A 21,858-nucleotide genomic window follows, 5' to 3' on the forward strand; every position below is an offset into this window, starting at 1 on the left:
GAAAAGGGTTCTACTCAAATTGAGGACGACGCAACGAGCTATGGAAAGAAGAATGATAGGTGTAACGTTAAGGGATAAGAAAAGAGCAGATTGGGTGAGGGAACAAACGCGAGTTAATGACATCTTAGTTGAAATCAAGAAAAAGAAATGGGAATGGGCAGGACATGTAATGAGGAGGGAAGATAACGGATGGTCATTAAGGGTTACGGACTGGATTCCAAGGGAAGGGAAGCGTAGCAGGGGACGACAGAAAGTTAGGTGGGCGGATGAGATTAAGAAGTTTGCAGGGGCGGCATGGCCACAATTAGTACATGACCGGGGTTGTTGGAGAAATATGGGAGAGGCCTTTGCCCTGCAGTGGGCGTAACCAGGCTGATGATGATGATATGTTTATTGTAATGTGCCGCTTTAGGCTGGTCGGTTAGGTTTAGCACTGAAAACAACGCAAACGACACAGGCGAGTGAGAAAGGCGACACTTGCAACTGAACGTTTTATATACAGGGTGTTTCAGCGAACACTTTCGAAAGTTTTTAAAGGTTGCATGTGGCAGATATCACAATTCTAGTTTATGAGCTGGTCTACTTGAAGCGGCCGACAATATTGCACAAAAATTTGAGATGCAAAATCGACTAATTAATGAAAATAGCTAATTAGTTTCAGCTAATAACATTATGGCTGATATTTCAATTCAGAAATTCTAGACGTGGAGTTCGCAAGGCGAATCTACTTGGAAAGAAGTTTCAAGATGGCAACAGTTTCAAGATATAAATTCCCGAACTTTGCGGAGAAATGCATTGGTGTTCCGGTTAATTTGTTAACAAAACGTCGTTTCATGCACTGAAGCAAATGAAGAAGCAATTTTCGTTAACAGCAGCATCAGGGATTACAAAATTTACCCGTTCATGTATTTTGCGCTTTTTTATCACGGTTACTGCTCCCCAACATGCCTGCGGCAGCGTTCCATTTTCCCTACCATCTATGCACTCACAGCCCTGTCGCAACTACATTAAAGTTAACTCACCCGTTGCTGCGGAAAACCGCACCGAAGACGTAGTGTTGCGTGTAGGCGACGTAGTCCAGCATGGCCTGACTGAGCAGTACATCGCGAGCATTCCCGTTGTACACAGTCACGACCGCGCCTTCGTCATGAAGCTGCAGTAAGAATACATACGGTTATCAATCAATCAATCAATCAATCAATCAATCAATCAATCAATCAATCAATCAATCAATCAATCAATCAATCAATCAATCAAAATATTTATTTATTTATTTATTTATTTATTTATTTATTTATTTATTTACAGTGCCCACGAGCATCTAAGGTGTGAGAGCTGCTTCTCCACCCTGCATGCATACAATAAAAGAAACGAGGCAGGGGAATATAAGTCAAAGGAAACAATTAATAAAAGCAATATTGAAAAGAAGACTGTACATAGAACAAGGTGCACGGATAACACAAAAGAAGGAAAGGAGGAGAGGGGCAGTTGAACAATGTGCGAATCTATAACACAACGCAGAGCTGGGAAATGAATGACAGTGAGTTATGAAAAATATCGAGATCATGAAAATAAGTTTTATAAAGACTAGGTATGCCGTGGAAGGATGAGTGTGCGTGATTGCAAGCAGGAACATGGAGAGGTCTATGCTCTCTGGTGATCTTGCGCTTAATACGAAACACGATACAACTTAGGAATTCGGGGCAGGTGAGTATACCGTGAAGGAGTTTGAAAAGAAACAGAACGTGAGCGCCATTACACCAGCAGCAAAGTAAGGGAAATGAAAATAATGTAGCAGTGCTAGGACAAGGTCTAGTGTCTGTGTTACCAGCGCGGTGATGAAATATATGCTTAGAAATTTTTGCTGGACCCGATCTATACTCTCCCTTTTGGAGCTGGAAATGCCATTCCAGACGACTGACGCGTATTCGAAATGAGGAACACAGAGTGTTGTGTAGAACTTGTGGAACGGTTAAGGAGTATTGAATTCCCTCGATAGTCTGAAAGCAGAGCCAAGAAGGTACATATGCCGCATTTTAACGCTTTTCTTTTTTTTTGAGCTGAAAAGCGTTAGGTTGTATCAGAAAGCACACCGACATTATCGATCTCACAGACTTTGCACAATGGTACAGAATCTTCAGACTAATAAATAGAAAAGATAGCTGTTGTGCATGTGAAAGTCATTGATTTGGTCTTAGTAGCATTCAAGATGAGGTTATTATCTATGTGCCATCTCGAAAAAGAAAAGAGATGTGACTCCAGGATGCGACCGCCATCAACAGTATAATTTCATCGAAAACCTTGGTGTCATCAGCATATAGAAGGAAATAATTCTTAATAGGCGAAAAAAAAGGATCCTAATACAACTATAAGAAGTGTTGCTAATAAATACTGTTCTTTGAGGGACGCCGCTTGCTGTTATGTACGCACAAAGATGTTTGGCTAAATAAGAGAAAATGACACATCCAGCAAATCGTAGCAATTGCTACAAAGGTTTCAATTGTAGCAATCCTTTGTAGCAATTTCTATGATTTAGTGGATGTCTTATTCTTAATTAATTACTGCTCTCCACCTTGCTGGTTTCCACAGAACTATTATGTCAAAGATGTTTGGCCATTGACCATAAAGCACAGCATGACCTATGAAGAAGATATCACGGTAGCTATCAGGGTATTGTGGAGGGGATGCCATCAAGACCCCAGGACACGTAAAGCTTCAAGCACTTAATGTGCCCCCCTCCCTCCATGCCACTCTCCCCATTGGCTGATGAGCTTTTCAACCATCAACACAACACTAGATGTAGGAACCGTCGTGTGCTGCTGACTGACACCTCCGTTGAAACCTGAAGCTTTAAATAAGGATGAGAAATGGGCAACAAAACAGTCCGCGATTGCTTGAATTTCAACTCCGCTAGATTAAAGCAGGAGAAAACACTCTCTACGTTTATGAATATACTTCAAAAATCTCCCTGCTTTTGAGATGCACACTTTTCAAAGAATGAAATATATTAGTCATGATCCACTTATAGAGGCGTTTGCAGAAAGCCAGAAAAAGGCGGTATTCTTCTCTCCAGTCATTAGGCACACAACTTCTGGAATTACTGTGCGCGCGATACTTGATTATTTAGGGCAGATATAGTGGGGAAATATGGCATAGGCACTAGGAATATCAGGGGGGAGTTATTAGTAGAGTCTGCGGAACAGAATAATATGAGGATAATGAATACCTTCTTCCGCAAACAGGATAGCCGAAAGTGGACGTGGAGGAGCCCGAACGGCGAGACTAGAAATGAAATAGACTTCATACTCTGCGCTAACCGTGGCATCATACAAGATGTGGACGTGCTCGGCAAGGTGCGCTGCAGTGACCACAGGATGGTAAGAACTCGAATTAGCCTAGACCTGGGAAGGGAACGGAAGAAACTGGTACATAAGAAGCCGATCAATGAGTTAGCGGTAAGAGGCAAAATAGAGGAATTCCAGATCAAGCTACAGAACAGGTATTCGGCTTTAACTCAGGAAGAGGACCTGAGTGTTGAGGCAATGAACGACAATTTTGTGGGCATCATTAAGGAGTGTGCAATGAAAGTCGGTGGTAACTCCGTTAGGCAGGATACCAGTAAACTATCGCAGGAGACGAAAGATCTGATCAAGAAACGCCAATGTATGAGAGCCTCTAACCCTACAGCTAGAATAGAACTGGCAGAACTTTCGAAGTTAATCAACAAGCGTAAGAAAGCTGACATAAGGAAGTATAATATGAATAGAATTGAACAGACTCTCACGAGTGGAGGACGCCTAAAAACAGTGAAGAAGAAACTAGGAATTGGCAAGAATCAGATGTATGCGTTAAGAAACAAATATGGATGAGATAGTTCAAGTGGCTGAGGAGTTCTATAGAGATTTATACAGTACCAGTGGCACCCAGGACGATAATGGAAGAGAAAATAGTCTAGAGGAATTCGAAATCCCACAGGTAACGCCGGAAGAAGTAAAGAAAGCCTTGGGATATATGAAGAGGGGGAAGGCAGCTGGGGAGGATCAGGTAACAGCAGATTTGTTGAAAGATGGTGGGCAGATTGTTCTAGAGAAAATTGCCACCCTGTATACGCAATGCCTCATAACGTCGAGCGCACCGGAATCTTGGAAGAACGTTAACATAATCCTAATCCATAAGAAAAGGGATGCCAAAGACTTGAAAAATTATAGATCGATCAGCTTACTGTCCGTTGCCTACAAACTATTTACTAAGGCAATCGCAAATAGAATGAGGAACACCTTAGACTTCTGTCAAGCAAAGGACCAGGCAGGATTCCGTAAAGGCTACTGAACAATAGATCATATTCACACTATGAATCAGGCGATAGAGAAAGGTGCGCAATATAACCAGCCCTTATATATAGCTTTCATTGATTACGAGAAAGCATTTTATTCTGTCGAAACCTCAGCAGTCATGGAGGCATTACGGAATCAGGGTGTAGACGAGCCGTATGTAAATATACTGAAAGATACCTATAGCGGCTCCACAGCCACCGTAGTCCTCCATAAAGAAAGAAATAAAATCCCAATAAAGAAAGGCGTCAGACAGGGAGATACGATCTCTCCAATGCTATTCACAGCGTGTTTACAGGAGGTATTCAGAGACCTGGATTGGGAAGGAAGGGGGTAAAAGGTAATGGAGAATACCATAGTAACTTTCGATTCGCTGATGATATTGCTTTGCTTAGTAACTGAGGGGACCAAGTGCAATGCATGCTCACTGAACTGGAGAGGCAAAGCAGAAGAGTGGGTCTAAAAAATTATCCGACGATTACGATACTCCCTAATGCGAAATTTGAGCGCAGCTCTATACGTGTTTCCATTTCGCGATATTTTGAAGCAAAGAATTTGAGAGGGACATGTAGCAGAGTCGGTAATGGTCGAAAATCTGATCTGCGGATCAAGCGAGCCGGCGTTTATACATGACTCGTCAAAGGTTCCAGTGTGATCGCCGGTGCCGCATGGCTTCCAGAAAGTACTATACAATTCGCATAGCGCATACAATCAGATTAAGAAACAATCTCACACAATAACAACCAAAACAAGCGCGAACGAGACCGACCCAAAAGAACCAAACAGGCGCGGGCGAGAGCTTTGGCGCGAGCAGACGATAGTACGAAACGAGCGGATCGGCTGAGACCAGACACGAGTGCGCATCGAGCCGTAAGGAGGGTCCGCATGACACCAGCATTGCGCGCGCACGTCACTGAAGGGGCCGCTCTCATTGGTCTCCGCCATTCGCGGCTCGCGTCTTTCGTCTCCCACTCCAGCGAAGGGGGGCGGAGCTGGTTACGAGGCCGACAACGCCGACGACGACGCGAAACCCAGGAACGGACGCCAAAGAGCTGCGCTCTAAAATTAATCTGCAGAAAACTAAAGTAATGTTTAACAGTCTCGGAAGAGAACAGCAGTTTACGATAGGTAGTGAGGTACTGGAAGTGGTAAGGGAATACATCTACTTAGGGCAGGTAGTGACTGCGGATCCGGATCATGAGACTGAAATAAGCAGAATAATAATAATGGGCTGGGGTGCGTCCGGCAGGCATTCTCAGATCATAAACAGCAGATTGCCATTATCCCTCAAGAAAAAAGTTTATAACAGCTGTGTCTTACCAGTACTCATGTACGGGGCAGAAACCTGGAGGCTTACGAAAAGGGTTCTACTTAAATTGAGGACGACGCAACGAGCCATGGAAAGAAGAATGATAGGTGTAACGTTAAGGGATAAGAAAAGAGCAGATTGGGTGAGGGAACAAATGCGAGTTAATGACATCTTAGTTGAAATCAAGAAAACGAAATGGGCATGGGCAGGACATGTAATGAGGAGGGAAGATAACCGATGGTCATTAAGGGTTACGGACTGGATTCCAAGGGAAGGGAAGCGTAGCAGGGGACGACAGAACGTTAGGTGGGCGGATGAGATTAAGAAGTTTGCGGGGGCGGCATGGCCACAATTAGTACATGACCGGGGTAGTTGGAGAAATATGGGAGAGGCCTTTGCCCTGCAGTGGGCGTAACCAGGCTGATGATGATGAGGTTCGGATGAGAACCAGTTGGTATATTTGGACTGCGTGGGTCTCCATTGCGGAATGTATTTGCGCATACTGCTTAAAACAAGCTGTGTAATCTGATCTACTTGGTCATCAACATTGGTTTTGCCTGTAACCAGTGACCATTTGGTGGTGGACAAGAAATCATATAAACCAACGTGCAGCACTTGAAAGCCAAGCAAGATGATTAGTTTATGCCACTGGAAGAAGTCTGTCTCTGGGCTGACACAAAGACAGTATCTTTAGTGTCAGACAACATTTATCGGGGCACACCTAACCTAAACTAACCTAACATAACCTAACCGGAAAAGAAGGTCCAACAAGAGGCTGCACTTGTTATCTATGTAATGATTGTAACGAAGATATCCAAGCGTGTTCCAATCAATTCCAGGTATAATAAAACAATAATAGTATAAGTTTACTTGACCATCATGTCATAGTTGGTGACGTAAGGTAACCGAATTAAGAGCTGCCTTTCAACAGCTTGACAGTGCAACGGCACTCTTTAGGCAGCAGCATACAAGGTGACGTAAAAAGAAAATACACAGAGGCGAAGCACTACTCGCGGCGATAACAGTGCGCTGAAGACACATATTAACATGTTACATAAAGGCTGCATCTGGCAACATATGTTTTAAATAAGAATAAAACCATACACACATGGCACGAGAAATAAATTATTCTAATAATTTACAAAATGCAATGACATGGCAAATACACTAACAGAAAACAGCAACAATGTCGAGCAATACCATAATTCTGCAAAGCGATTGGGCTTTCGTTGCACAAAGAAATAACCAAGAAAAGTCAAGGAATGAAAGTAAGCTAGGAGTTTCTGAAATGTGACATATTGGGGTGTTATATCCTGTCTCAATAGGTTGCAATAGGTTGCAAAAGTGCTGTTCGAATACCTTGCGCGCTTGCGTCATTATGGAGTATGGTGAGGGCTCTATCATCGAAGTGGTGAAGCACTGGTCCCCAAGTAAGGTGTTGCTTAAGAGCTTGAAAAGCCAACTCGCAGTCGTCAGAACACGTGAAAGAGGCACCAGCACCTAATAGCTTGTGAAGAGGCGCCGCTATTGCAGCGAAGTTGCGCATAAATTGACGGAGATAGGACGCCAAGCCGAGGAAACTACGTAAATCTTTCTGTTACTGTGGGTGAGGAAACTGGATGACAGTAGTAATCTTTTCGGGGTTCGGCTGGATGCCATTCTCTGAGATAACGTCGCCGAATATTTTTATGCTTTAGCTGGCAAATGTGGTTGTTCTTGTGTTGGCCTGTGGACCAGCATTCGCAAGGCATTTGAGAATTTCGTCTAAGCTTTGATGATGTTGGCTGAAGTTTGAGGAAAAGACCGCAATATCATGCAGATAACAGAGGCAGGTCTTAAATTTTAGTTTACGAAGAAAAATGTCTATCATGCGCTCAAATGTAGCTGGAGCATCACAAATAGTAAAAGGCGCCACGTTATATTTATCAAGTACGTCCGGTGTAGCGAATGCAGACTTTTTTTTGTCAGCTTCGTTCATCGGAATTCGTCAGTTTCCTGATCGAATATCCAGGATGTAGGATTACTCTATCACCTGTAGGGTGTCCAAAACGTCGTCAATTCGAGGTATGGGATATACATCATTGCGTGTGAGCTTATTTAGCACTCAATAATCGAGGTAAAAGCTAACGGAGACATTTTTTTTTCATTTACCAGAACCACTGGAGAAGCTGAGGAGCTAGAAGAAGGCCGTATTATGGTTCGCGCGGCGCGCAAGCATGTCAGCAACCTGTTGTTCAAAGGCATTGCGTTCGGACGGCGATTCACGACAGGGGGATGCGTCGTATAATAGCAGTACTATAGGTTTCGATGCGGTGTGCGTCAACAGACGTCTGGCTCAGCACAGGGGAACAGCTATCGAAAGAGGTCTTGTGCTTTGCCAAAACAGTCGCTAAGGCTTCGGACTGAGCGGCTGTTAGGTCAGAACCGATGACTGCTGATAGAGGGAAAGGATCACTAAAACCTGAGGTTGGTGCTGGCGATGAAGAAGGACAAAGCGTGACGATAAGACAAGTTGAGGGCCGTTGAGGGTTGCCAAATTCATCCCTTTGTAGAACGTCGCACGATATAGGGTTTGTTGCAGGCACGCAGACAGAAGGCAGCCACGTGAAAATTAGACGAAACCAGCGGCGATGACAATTCCGCGAGAAATACAGCGGGAAGAAGGGGCGACTAGAACGTCTCCGTCGGCTACCTGTCTGGATGTAACGGCTACAACGTCTTCGCGACTAGGACGCAGGACATAGCCTACAGCGACAGCCGCGTTCAAGCATGAAGGTGAAGAGTCCGTAGCAGGTGCAAACGATGTATCCGTCATACGTAAAGCTTTTTACATAAGATGACGACTGAAGCAGAGTGCTGGAAGTCTCGGCCCTGGATAAGTTCGTGAACACACGTGGGAAGGATAATTAACTCAATTCGGTGGCGAATGCCGTCGACGAAAACACGAGCAGTACACTGTACAATGAATATTTTATTAACACCGTGCCAAATAGGTCCATGAAAAGCGTTTTTACTTTCCGGAGCCGCGAACATAGCTCACTAAGAACAGAAACGGTGGTTCCGGTATCGTCGAGAGCTGACAGGGCAACAACTTCAACAGTTACATAAAGCATGTTTGTCTGGTGAACAGGATGAACTTGTAATGCCGATAGGAAGTAGTTCACCCTCCAAAATCTCCAACAGTTAGTTTTCCGAGTGCTGGTCAACAAGGTGGGAAGTAGGGCCACGCCTTGAGTTAGAGCACCGCTAGGGCGAAGGAGAACGTCTGGCCGAATGGTAACTATGAAGTAGATTGAGGACAGCTGGAGGAGACAGAGAACGCTGCTGAGGGAACGAGTTCGGTCCGGGATAGTAGGTGTCAAGTCGGCGGGTGCAGTCTCTCTTATGTTCAGCATACCTTCGTTTTTCACCCTGCTTTCCACGGCGGCAGAAGCGAGCTATAGATACGGCTGCGTATATCGCATGTTAAAAAGCAAACCGGACAAAGCGGACGCACTGAAGGTACGATGGCGCAGGTAGCGCCGTGGTGCCAATCGAAGCCAAATGGCCATAGGTAACGTCAGTAGGCACAGAGGTCATGGCAGGTGTTTGTAGCGAAGCAACGTACGCGTACGTGGGTTTCTGGGCGGGCTACCGGATTAAGAGGCGTCGTGGGTCTCGTGGGTGTAGTCATCACTGTCAACATTGCTTCACGACCTCGCGTCAGTCGAAGGTTGGGGACGCGACGCAGGCAGCATAAGAACGCCTGAATTCTTGCACTTCAAAATGCGAGTGATGGTGCAGATGGTAGCACGCAGACCAGAATAAGGGGGAAACCTGAGTATTGCTGCTGTATTTTTGAAGACGAAGAGGCTGCAGATTGTCTAGGCGCTCACACGTAGAAGTGATGTCTTGGACGGAAGCCAGATTTTGCACGATTAAAGCGTTGAACGCGACAGAGCCAATGCCTTTTAAGATGTGTCGAACACGTTCGGCTTCCGTCACCCTAGGGTTCGCACTGCGGCATGGAGCCAAGACAGCCTCTATGTATGAGGTGTAAGACTCTTGTGGAAGTTGTGGGCACGTGTCCAGCTTGTTTTTGAAGACTTCTGCACGACCAGACGAGGAAGAGAAGATTTGCCGCAGCTCGGTGGCAAACTATGACCAATCCGCGATGTCGGATTCGTGGTTTAAATATTACGTCTTCGTAGCCACAGTCAAATAAAATGCAACGTGCCTAAAATTTTGACTGTCGGTCCGCCGATTCTACAAACTCGCGCGGTCGTAGTTGAAAAGTCATTCGTCGATGTCGTCACTGCAGAGTCCCAGAAACACAGGGGGATCGCTTTCAGGCCTCGTCAGAGTATAAGAGGGCATCGCCGCTATTGACACTTTTCATGTAACTATAATACTTGAAGGGGACGCGACGCAGGCACGTCACACTATCAATCAGGTGATAGAGAAATGTGCGGAATATAACCAGCCCTTATATAGAGCTTTCATTGATTACGAGAAAGCATTTGATTCTGTCGAAACCTCAGCAGTCATGGAGGCATTACGGAATCAGGGTGTAGACGAGCCATATGTAAAAATACTGAAAAATATCTATAGCGGCTCCACAGCCACCATAGTCCTCCATAAAGAAAGCAACAAAATCCCAATAAAGAAAGGCGTCAGGCAGGGAGATACGATCTCTCCAATGCTATTCACAGCGTGTTTACAGAAGGTATTCAGAGACCTGGATTGGGAAGAAATGGGGATAAAAGTTAATGGAGAATACCTTAGTAACTTGCGATTCGCTGATGATATTGCCTTGCTTAGTAACTCAGGGGACCAACTGCAATGCATGCTCACTGACCTGGAAAGGCAAAGCAGAAGAGTGGGTCTAAAAATTAATCTCCAGAAAACTAAAGTAATGTTTAACAGTCTCGGAAGAGAACAGCAATTTACAATAGGCAGCGAGGCACTGGAAGTCGTAAGGGAATACATCTACTTAGGGCAGGTAGTGACTGCGGATCCGGATCACGAGACAGAAATAATCAGAAGAATAAGAATGGGCTGGGGTGCGTTTGGCAGGCATTCTCAGATCATGAACAGCAGGTTGCCATTATCCCTCAAGAGAAAAGTGTATAATAGCTGTGTCTTACCAGTACTCACCTACGGGGCAGAAACCTGGAGGCTTACGAAAAGGGTTCTACTCAAACTGAGGACGACGCAACGAGCTATGGAAAGAAGAATGATAGGTGTAACGGTAAGGGATAAGAAAAGAGCAGATTGGGTGAGGGCACAAACGCGAGTTAATGACATCTTAGTTGAAATCAAGAAAAAGAAATGGGCATGGGCAGGACATGTCATGAGGAGCGAAGATAACCGATGGTCATTAAGGATTACGGACTGGATTCCAAGGGAAGGGAAGCGTAGCAGGGGACGGCAGAAAGTTAGGTGGGCGGATGAGATTAAGAAGTTTGCAGGGACGGCATGGCCACAATTAGTACATGACCGGGGTTGTTGGAGAAATATGGGAGAGGCCTTTGCCCTGCAGTGGGCGTAACCAGGCTGATGATGATGATGATGATGATAATACTTGACAAGTTGAATAATTAATAAGAGTAATTATTTAAGTAGGTAGAATGAAAAAAGTCTGAATATCTCCAATCAACGGCAAACATTACCTTGGTTCTGTCCGGCAACGTGGCATTCACACATTTTAAAGCTCTGGCTAAAGTTAGCTGGAACAGCCTGCATATTTATATATATATATATATATATATATATATATATACGAACACATGCACACATACGCGCTCAAGCTCTCCCATACCCTCTCTACCACAAACATGTAACCAGCTTCACCCACTACCCGCCATGGTTGCTCATTGGATATGAAGTTGGGCTGCTGAGCACGAGGTCGCAGGATCCAATCCCGGCCGTGGCGACCGCATTTCGATGGGGGCGAAATGCTAAAACACCCGTGTACTTAGATTTGGGTGCACGTTGAAGAACCCCAGGTGGTCGAAATTTCCGGAGTCCTCCACTAAGGCGTGCCTCCTAATCAGAAAGTGGTTTTGGCACGTAAAACCCCATAATTTAATTTTCTTAGCTTCCCCCACGCTACACTCGCGCACCTTTTCTCACTTTGGCACTCCTAATGCTAACGCATTGAACATTTCCGGAGTGGAAGCTCCCGCAGCTTCTTACCAGCGGAGGTGACGCCAGACACTTTGACTCTGGAATAGATCCTTGTCGGTGGCAGTTCACCCACAGATGAAGCGATTTTGCTGTGGTAATGTAAATGACAAGACAGTTGGAAAATAAGAGTTGGCCGACGTTTCCGACGAAAGTATTACTTCCGGCTGAGTATCGATGACGTTATCTCCAATAAAATTTGCGTACTTCAGGCGTCTTTTTTTCAACCTAGAACCAGTAACACAATGGCAAGCGTCGACCAGTATCTGTACGGGAAAATTAGCCCTATGTTAGCCTCGCGGAAAGTGTGAAAAAAGCGCTTTCATTATTATTATTATTATTTTCGGCTATAGGTTAAAGTTTCATCGCGCCAATCCAAAGATGGCGTTGGTCCGGCTTCACTTTCGGGATATCGTTTCCACTCCAGATCCTTTTTTTTTAGAACCTCCGCGGCTCGCAAAGTGTGATATGCGCTGCACTCGCCAGCTGCTGGTAGTTGTGGGTGATGTTCCTCGAGGCGCCGTCAGCGTCGAGGAAGGTGGCCGCGTGCGGGTAGTGGTCGCGCAGCGACACGGGCAAGCGCACGATGTCGGCGGGCGCGGGCTCCTGCTCGCGCATGTCGGCGTTCATCCACTGGAAGGCGGCCACCAGCACCAGCGGGGACAGCAGCCAGCCGAGCAGCACGTACGTCGCCCACCCGCGGAGCAGGAACAGGCCGCGCTCATACATGAGCACCTGGGCGGCGGCCGACCACGAGCCAGGCTTCTCTCCGCGGATAGTGATCAAGTTGGCCAGGTCGGCCGCTGCAGATATCGCGCCACCAAGCGAGCTTACCTTCAAATTAGTATAGGCAAGGACTGCGCTGCGTCGGTGGGCCTCGCGTATTTATTGTTTAATAATTTTTGTCCGTCTAGGACCCGTCAGGATTTACAGAGAGAAGGGGCAAAAAACACAGGCTCAACTTCAATGGACATTTACGTAATGAGAAGCACGTTTAGTTTGGTAGGGACTGGTTGTTACCAATCATGCAACTGTCGTGCAGTGAACAGTTAGCTGCTTTTCGCAACGTGTTTCAATCTCACTTAGGGCGCAGCGCATGGGGGTGTTTTCTGTTGTTGTAGTACCCAACAATCCAAATTAGCGTCAAAGAGGTTCAGTGAAGAGCGGCACACGTCTAAAGGCACATACTGAGGGGCACATGCCCATGCAAACGACCCACAATTTTAGGCTGCGTGACGTTCGGGATCTACCGATGAAAACGTTCGAATACCTCTTAGAGTAAACTGGGTCCAACTGGTCCGGGATGCTTCACATTACCGCATATCGATTACCAAAGAAGAATGAACGTTAATGGTGGGAATCCTGGTTCGAAATTAAGATCGGAAAGGTGGTCCCAGTTATGACTAGTCTTTTTGGAGGAACGAGTCAAAGTACTAAGCGATGTCGCCCGAGGGATGATCAACTCTGAAAAATAAAGGATTGCTTTATCGGGGGCCGAATTCACAAATCTTTTCATAATATTTTTCACTGGCTGGCCATCTTCGTTAATAGTATCCCCTTCATCAGTATTGAATGAAATTTTCTTTCACGAACCATGTTTGTAGCGTAAGAGCTTTCTGTGAATACGGGCGCCTGGTTCTCGATCCCGGTTGGCTGCGATGCACACAAGTTTGACAAACTGCACTACCTTCTTAAAGTAGATTAAATAATCGGCGGCTAAAATGCCTCGTGCAAGCGACCTCTGTTTCCTTTGCCCCGTCTCTTGCTCCTCTCGCTCCATTTTCTTAAGTTCAACTCAGATGTACATATTCAGCTCTTCCAAGACGACCCTGCAAGAGCCGCCATTGTAAACAACTCTCTCCAAGCCATGTACACCAGCGTGAAGTCACAGAAGGAGGGAGCCTTTCCGCCAGCGAAGGCATCAGACTCTTTGTTTCGTTCTCGTTTGCTTCTTTGAGCTGGCCAATTTTTTTATAACTACTGTTTGCATAAGAGGGTAGAAGTAGTGGGCATCACGCATGGTGCCAACCTCTCCTGCACAATCATTTAATACAACGAAAGTATACGCCAGGCGTTGGTAAATGGTACTCTCACGGAGACAACGCACATTCCAGAGAAAAAAAGAACGCCCCCACCAAGCGATCGGGAAAACGCACTGAAGGTGCAACATGCTATAGGCTTTGCAACAATGAGACGGATAGATATACGAATCGCCGCACCCTATGTGTGGAATATATTGCAAATATGTATGTTGTAGTATTATCATTTACTGGTCCGCAATTCAACCTTGTCGATTCGGCTATTTTAATATTCATAAATGTTGTCGTTAATTAACATGTGGAGTAGGTATGCGCGGTCTCTGTGCTGTATTGTGAATTCTGGCTAATTGCATGCACAGGAAGCTCTGTCAAGTACTCGAAACATCAATAAGAGAGGTAAACATGCCGTGCCAAGCACACAATTAAGCAAACGTCGATGTTCCACAAGAGGGGTACTTTCAAACGCAGCCACAGTGTTCAATACCAAGTCCATCGCAGTGCGGTATCAACGTGAGTTCGAACCTTCACGGCGGGATGGCAATTGCGAGCGCTTAACCAACCATGCACTGAAAAGCTGATACATCTTATGGCCATTTCAGTACACGAAGAACACTGCAGTGAGATAATAGCGGTTTGAGTTAGCAATGCAAGTATATTGGTACAGTTATTCGGAATACGCTGGAAGTAGGTTGCGTTGCAAACACATATACAAGCGAATATGCTCGCGAGAAACGTAACATATAGAAATGAGTTGTACGTACGCAGGAGCTGTGCTCGCGCGTGAATTTTCTTAAGGGACAAGCTGGCCAAGGTCAACCTGCGAGAGAAGACACCCGTCTCAATTAAAGAATAAAGCTCTGTAAGCCATAATAAAGGCGTCTATCTGGCATCGTCCGTGGTTGGCTGCGCAGCCCTAAAGCATTCTTTTGATGAATTGCGCCTTTGGTTTGGATGATAAATTAGTAATTTTATGGGGCCTCGAACAATGCACTTATTTATTTGGTTATTTATATTTTTGATAACCTCTAGTTACATGGGAGTACATTACAGAGGACAGGGGTGAAAAAGGAAGCTGAAGAAACAAGAAAGCAAATATAGAATATAAACAAGAATGCATATTTAGAAGGAGTACAGTATATAATAAACTGACAAATATACACAGGAACAAAGGCGGAATTGCAGTGTTACCTAATGCTACTCAATTCATTTGTAAAGAGAACGGGTCTCAAATAATAGTTCTTCATGCGTGTAGATGATTCCTTTCTTTTGGAGTTCGTGGGGGGGAATGATGCGCGTGTGGACATTGTATCGGGGTGTGTTGATCTTATGCTGGTGGTCTCGACTGGCTTACAGAAATGTTGCTGAGTGAATCCATAGGAAGCGAATAGCTGTGTTGCAGCAGCATATTTTGTTGGAAAGAGAAATGCGCGATTGCTAATTGCGACAAAAGAAAAGCAGTAAAACGCCAAGGGGGTGCTCAATCTGTGCGACACTCGCACTTCGACCGTAACTTGAGAAGATGAAGCGAATGAAACGATCCTGTGCTGCTGCAAGTGCGCCTATTAAACGTGGTCTGATGTGGGTCCCATATAGATTAGTCGTATTCCAGTTGTGGACGGACGTATGCGGTGTATAGCAGTAACTTTATGGAAACAAGAGCGAGGTAAATATTTCTGTTTAAGTAGCCTGAGGTACGGTTTGCTTTAAACACTGCGTGTTGTACGTGTTGTTTCAACAAGCTATCTAGATGATTACCGAGGTAATGGTATGATGTACACAGTTTTTCTCCCTCAACAATTCAAGTCTGGATTTCATTACAGGGTAACATATCCGTTCATTACCCCTGAAACAATTCACGCAAGCTTGTTTATAAATGCTGTGTGTTTGTTGTCCATCCCATTCCTGCAATAGCCTCATTAAGGAGGCAGTGTGTATAAATAAATAAATAAATAAATAAATAAATAAATAAATAAATAAATAAATAAATAAATAAATAAATAAATAAATAAATAAATAACAATTTTACATACTGCAGTGGAAAATCATTCAGTACGTAGAGTTGTCGAGCGGTCTTGTTAAGAACATCCGCATAATTTTACATTTGGTAAGCTTAAGCTCCATCAGCCAAATGGGGCACCAATTACGGGCGCTATTTAAATCAGCCTGACGGCGTACGACACCAGAAGAGTTAGTTATTGTGCAATCATTGACGCAGTCGTCTGCGAACAAATAAACCTGCGAAGATATGTTATTGGGTAGATTTTTTACGTACATTAAAAATAAAAGAGGACCAAGGCAAGACTTTTGGGGAACGCCTGCTTCTACTGGGGCCATATTGGAGGTAGAACCACGAGCACTAAAAAATTGGACGCGGGATTATAGGAACGCACGAGTCCAGTCGATTATTCACATGTCGATACATCAAGGAGTGGTTAACTTTGTCAAAAGCTTCAGAAACATATAAAGAAATATTAGGTCAGTGAGAAATCCGCTGCCAAGATATGCACGCAAATCTTGAGTGAAGGTCACTGAGTACCACAACAGAAGGATCTGCGGAGCCCTTAGTGAAAAATAGAAAACAAAAGCTACTGTTATCATAAGCTGTTACTGGGCGCTATAATAATCTTTTGACTGATAGATTATTATTTTTCAGATCCAGGGTTACATTCAGACCTTTGAGTTCTTCCTGGGAAGTTAAATAAACAAGTGATTGATTGATCGGTTCTTAAGATTTATATTTGCTGCGATAGAACCATGTTCTCACAGTTTGCACGGCCACATCTCAACAACTTCGCGATGCGCGTAACGCCTTCTCCCCCCTCAACATTACTGCACGCTGCGACATTTGAAATGCAGGCACGAAAGTCGCCACAATATAATGTGTGCGTTGCGCAAAGTCAGTCCAACTTGCCAACTGCAAATCCTGCGCCGTAAATCTGTGGTTAGTGCGCATCGTTGCTAACCGCAGATTGTGCGTAACTACCAATTTCATATTGCCTCAATACGCAATTAACAGACGGACGCTCTTATTATTGACATCGCCAAATAAGCAATATTCCGCTGTGCAATTTGTGCGGCGTTCCGCGCTCCACGCCGACTCTGAAAGCAGTGGCCTGTGTGCCTGCACTACGAACGCTCAAAAGTTTGCCACTTGTGAACTGTTATACGCGTCAAATTGAAACTTCGTAGAAATGAAATGTGCTAAAAGAAATGCTGTGGTATATATCCCGAAGTCACCTACTATGGCGTGCCCTTAACGTTTGAAACGTCAAACGACATAATTTAGCGAACGTAAGGACAGCAGGGCGAGTTGGTGGAATAGCGCTACTATTTGTTGTTTCTTCCCTTACTCTTCGTCTTTAGCGCTGTTGCATCATGCCTTATAATTTAGTTTTCTTTTGCCACGCAAGAATGACATCATAAAGTAATAAAACAGCTTGGTGAACAAGACCTGGTAGCTCAATGGGAACCATTCAACGAGATGGGCAACTCACTTGAGGTAGATATCCTTGAGCGTGGACACAGTGAGCCCGATAGATCGGATGCCCAAGTGCACGCTGGCCCTTTCCAGCTCGAGGAACATCCGGTCGAAGTCCCTCGAGACGACCGTGTACAGCCCGATGGTGGCCTTCTCTGGCTCATCGTGCAGGAGTTCGGCCGATGGCACGTACCGCCGCAGTATTGACAGCACCTGCTGCTTCTGAAATGGCGCCCTGGTGTTCTTCTCAAGGCTCACCTTGTAGCCGACGCCTGCGCTAGTCAAAAATGAGAAGATGTAGAGACAATATTCGCAGCTTCTTGCCAGCAAGCACGCGCAGACAACGAGCGAGTGCCGCGTCAGGGATATTTGATCGACGGCTTTACCGTTTCTGGAATATCCTCGTGAGAGCTACCGGGAATATTCAAACGACACAGCTGTCCTATTGGCTTGGCTGATATAAGAATTGTACCATTGATACCCGTTGCGTGCATCACCCGAATGCATGCGGTGCGCCCGCCATTCGAACAACTCGAGCGTATTCTAGTGAGTTCTAGTGTATACGTAGGTGCGTGTAACTGGCGCCTAATTTTGTCCAGTTGAGTTTGTCTCACGTCCATGAAAACTTGCACTTCACATAATACGATCTTCGGCTCTCTGTTCCGAGCCTTATCACGTTTCCATACATTTTCTTGCTCACTGATGACGATATCTAAAATGTGAAGAATATAATCTTAAGTAGCGTAACGGTATGTTACGGACGTTATACTTGCAGAAAAACCGATTTTTCTAACACTTCAGTGATCATGACTAGAGACCAGATGTTTAGGCACTAAAAATGAATGCTGTAGAGGCTTATAGCACGCACTACATTAGACAATTAAGCCATATATAGGCGCCAGATACTGTTCTTTAGGCATGATAGGCTCAATAACAAATCTACCGCGGTGCACCTGAGGGTAAATTATGATTTTAAAAAAAAACACAGCCCACTTAGCCCTTGTTGTATGAAATTGCTTTTATTTTCTTGATGTTATGGAATGAGGCAAGTTGCTTGGGTTATAACATTTATCCAAAAACTAGTAGTACTACACACCATGAGAAAAGCTGTAAATGCTGCGGCAAAAATACATCATGTCAGAATATCGAGCTTTCATGTACCTTTTTTCAATGAGTTTAAGTTTTTATGCAGAAAAGGAAAGCTTAGTATACATCGGAGTTAACTGCAAATGCTTGCACTTCGGAACGTTCGATAGTTCAATGCCCTCTGGAATCGGCAGAATGATCGCCAGTCACAACTTTTGACACTTATTTCTGCACAGAGAAGCCGCGATTTATGTTGCAGACAGATTTAACTTTTGAACTAACTCTGTTAGCAACAGTTCCATTCATCATGGTGGCTAACCTTTCCTGAACATCCAAAATCCGTGCAACATTCCTGGCCATTGTTAAGTGCGCCCCAACATTCAAGTTTCTCGATCATGTCGGCTAAAAATAGGAAGTGAGCGTATAAGTACACTAAGTAAACTGCGTTGTCAAGAAAAGCAGTTTGAGCCCTTCTCTCAGCGACACTCTCGTCTGCTGCAAAACAGTTAATGACAACTTTACAGCAGCAGAGTGTTTGCTTTCAGTCATGTTGCCAGCGGGTGTTGAATCTTCGACATTACATGGAACAGGCATCTTCAGGCTCTCAAACTTCAATATAAACACCAACATCGAAATAGTCGTTTAAAGGTGCCGATAAAGGTGGCATTAAAGTGTTTCTAGACCCACAGTTCGTGCTTACGTAATAGATATGCACTGCGAGGACAAAGGGAAAATAGGCAATTTAGACAAAGTTTAGGTCTCTAGTCACGACAGTGGGAATTATTCTGAAGCACTTTTCATGATTCCGATTGTCGCTTCGTCGGTAGCGCCGACGGTTTTGTCACTACACTCCAGCAAAAGAGCAAAACAGAGAACCAGACCTCCGAATGAATAGAACTCTTCCGTAGATCTAAAAAAAAAGAGAGAAAACGAAAGCTTCCTCGCTCTTACCGTAGATCCTCTTCAGATGGGTCGGCGAGGCGTTGCAGATTACGGTGCCCTGGCTGAGGCTGACGACGCGGTCGGCCAGAACGTCCGCCTCGGTCATGTCGTGCGTCGACATGAGCAGCGCGCTCGAACGGCGCACTTGCAGCAGCATGTGCCACACGAGCTGCGTGTTGTGCCGGTCCAGGCCCGAGGTGGGCTCGTCGACGAGGACCACCTGCCCGATTCGGTTCGAGCTCGTTTCAACCGGACGACGATTCACAACGGTGATTAAAAAAAAAAGAAAATTGGGGGGCATACTAATTTTTACTAGCGTTATTTATTAGCCAGCACTTATAGTGGCGCTCTGCTGACGTTAGCACCAGGATAGGCCGTTCGTACGCGGGCAGTGGATGAAAAGGAATATAATTGAACAAAAAGTGTCATTACGTAATGCCGGCTCTGCGCAGCAATGACGGGAAACCGCGGGTTTATTCTAAACGCGCCTGTAATCTAGACAGTGCGACGAATAGAAGAGTTAAGGTCATCAGAGCGCGCATACTTCTTGACGTACATTTCCTCGTACAGCAGTTTTAGGGATTTAGAAATTGTAAATATCCCGGACCAAATTAACAGTAACATTTATAACAAATAACTGCAGAATTTTCAATACAAACACAAATATATCCGATGCCACTGGTACTTCTACCATGCGTATGGATTAATGAGGGTCATATATATTTAAATGACCGGAAAAAGAAGGAAATGTGTGAGCAGTTCTGATGTCAAAATTAGACTCCCCGCAAAAGTATCTGCTCCATTTACGTATTCCTAAATATGTTACTCTAAACATTCATTGATATAATGCATAGGATGCGAATAACAATAGCGATGTTGGCGAGTTCCTTTAGATATATGTCGTAAAATACCTGCAGGGCGAAGCATTGATGTGCGGAAAAAAGAAAGAAAAACGGACGAAGGACGATTCCTCCTTTGTCCGTTTTTGTTCTTTTCTGCGCACATCAGTGCTGCGCGCTGCAGAAGTTTTACAGCGCGCGTAGGATGTGCACACTATCTTGTTGGAAACAATGGCCTAAGGTAACTCCCTGTTTAGAACGCCCCTTTAAACAAATGCCTTGTACATGTAGAGTGCAACAGACGCAGGGGTGTGCCTCAAGGGTGGGGTTTCATGCAAGGGTGAACCTAAAGAAGCATCTTATTTTCACTTAAGAACAAATCGTGAAGTTCCCTTAAAAGGAAATCCTACCGAAGTCAAGAAACTTCTCGAACATTTTCTCTTTTCTGTTAGAAGCTACTGCGGAGCTCTTCGAACCTGATGCTGTAGAGTGGTCCCTGGGAAGCTGTCTTCACTTCTTGCACAGTGCAAAATCTGCTTTCTTTATTGAATTTACTTCGTTAAAGGCCAAGAGAGAAAGAATCACAGGGAACTCAGACCGATGAATAGGATGGGTAGAAATCTACGGTCTAATGCCTGAGGGACTGAACACAACGTCGCAGACAAATCAGTCTGGGCTGTGGCGCTGTCTTGATGGGGAGACCAACCAGCCGCATTCAAAAAATTTACTCGTTTCGCTCACACACACATGCTCTCTCAATTACCCCGACACCTTCAGGTAAAATTACTGATTGATAATATCGCAGTACATTCTTGTTTTGGCGCGTCGTTTAGAAAGTTTACAAAGGACAGAGGAGAGACAGCTGGCCCACATCACTGTCTCTCCACTCTCCAAGAAGAAGTTCTTTTGGTATCGAAAATCTGTCGAAAACGAAAAGAATTCCTGGTGCACAATTCCAGAATTGCCGGAAGAAATGGATAACAACGACCATCGTCTTAAGACGAGTTCACTAGTATTCTTTTCGTTCTTGTTGAAGAAGGCAACTTGGTCTGGATTGAAATCTGTTCGGTTTAATGTCAAACCCACAGTGGCAACTTTTGTCACTCGACATAATCTTTGGAAGTAGAGTTGGATGACTTTCAATGTGATTTTTCAAATCCTGGCACGAAATAAAAGAAGTTACTTGTTTTTTTGCCCTTTGTGAGCAGGCGGGGAACAAACTTCACATCAATCTGTCTCAAGCCTATGCTTACACACAAAATACACTAAGAAGAATTCAAATTCACACAAGCAGCGTCTGAAACCTTGTAAATTGGGTTTTGGCGACCTTCGTTGATATGTTAATGCATATAGCATTAGAAGTGTCAACGTGGAAAAAAAGTGAATGTGTGTGAAATATGGGAAGCTGGTCAAGTGGTTGAGTTGAGTTGAGTTGAGTTGTTGTAGGCTACTGGTGGGATTAGCCTTGCAGTTGCTGCCGGCAATTGCTCCACCGTAGCGACACTTAAAATAATTAAATCACGTAATCCGACACAGACCTCCCAATTACAAATGTGCACTCCTCAGTTCACCATGTGGAAGCCAAATCCGTGTCCTGTAGGTAATTTAACAGAAGGCGAGAGACCTCCTTCCTACACAACCGGTTCCCGCGCGGGAAAACTATGTCCTG

General features: G+C 44.8%; 1 protein-coding gene and 1 long non-coding RNA gene across 5 annotated transcripts in view; one reads left to right on the forward strand and one right to left on the reverse strand.

The window, feature by feature from the left end:
- The window catches only part of LOC135896070 (phospholipid-transporting ATPase ABCA3-like), a 142,261-nt gene that overhangs the window by 69,592 nt on the left and 50,811 nt on the right, over positions 1 to 21,858 (reverse strand). For all 4 annotated transcript variants that reach the window (XR_011512057.1, XR_011512055.1, XR_011512056.1 and 1 more), the window contains exons 12-16: positions 19,360 to 19,570; positions 17,339 to 17,594; positions 14,606 to 14,661; positions 12,289 to 12,608; positions 1,023 to 1,153 (exon numbers count right to left, since the gene is read on the reverse strand). Coding sequence is in view for 1 of the 4 variants with exons in the window: in XM_065424403.1 (XP_065280475.1) it covers positions 1,023 to 1,153; positions 12,289 to 12,608; positions 14,606 to 14,661; positions 17,339 to 17,594; positions 19,360 to 19,570 (974 nt within the window). In the remaining 3 variants the exon portion in view is untranslated. The remainder of the gene's footprint in view (positions 1 to 1,022; positions 1,154 to 12,288; positions 12,609 to 14,605; positions 14,662 to 17,338; positions 17,595 to 19,359; positions 19,571 to 21,858) is intronic.
- Positions 1 to 21,858, forward strand: part of LOC135896071 (uncharacterized) — a 53,299-nt gene that overhangs the window by 28,680 nt on the left and 2,761 nt on the right. The gene's annotated exons all lie outside the window — the stretch shown is intronic.

The sequence above is a fragment of the Dermacentor albipictus genome, chromosome 2 (assembly GCF_038994185.2).
Source record: "Dermacentor albipictus isolate Rhodes 1998 colony chromosome 2, USDA_Dalb.pri_finalv2, whole genome shotgun sequence".
Lineage (NCBI taxonomy): Eukaryota > Metazoa > Arthropoda > Arachnida > Ixodida > Ixodidae > Dermacentor > Dermacentor albipictus.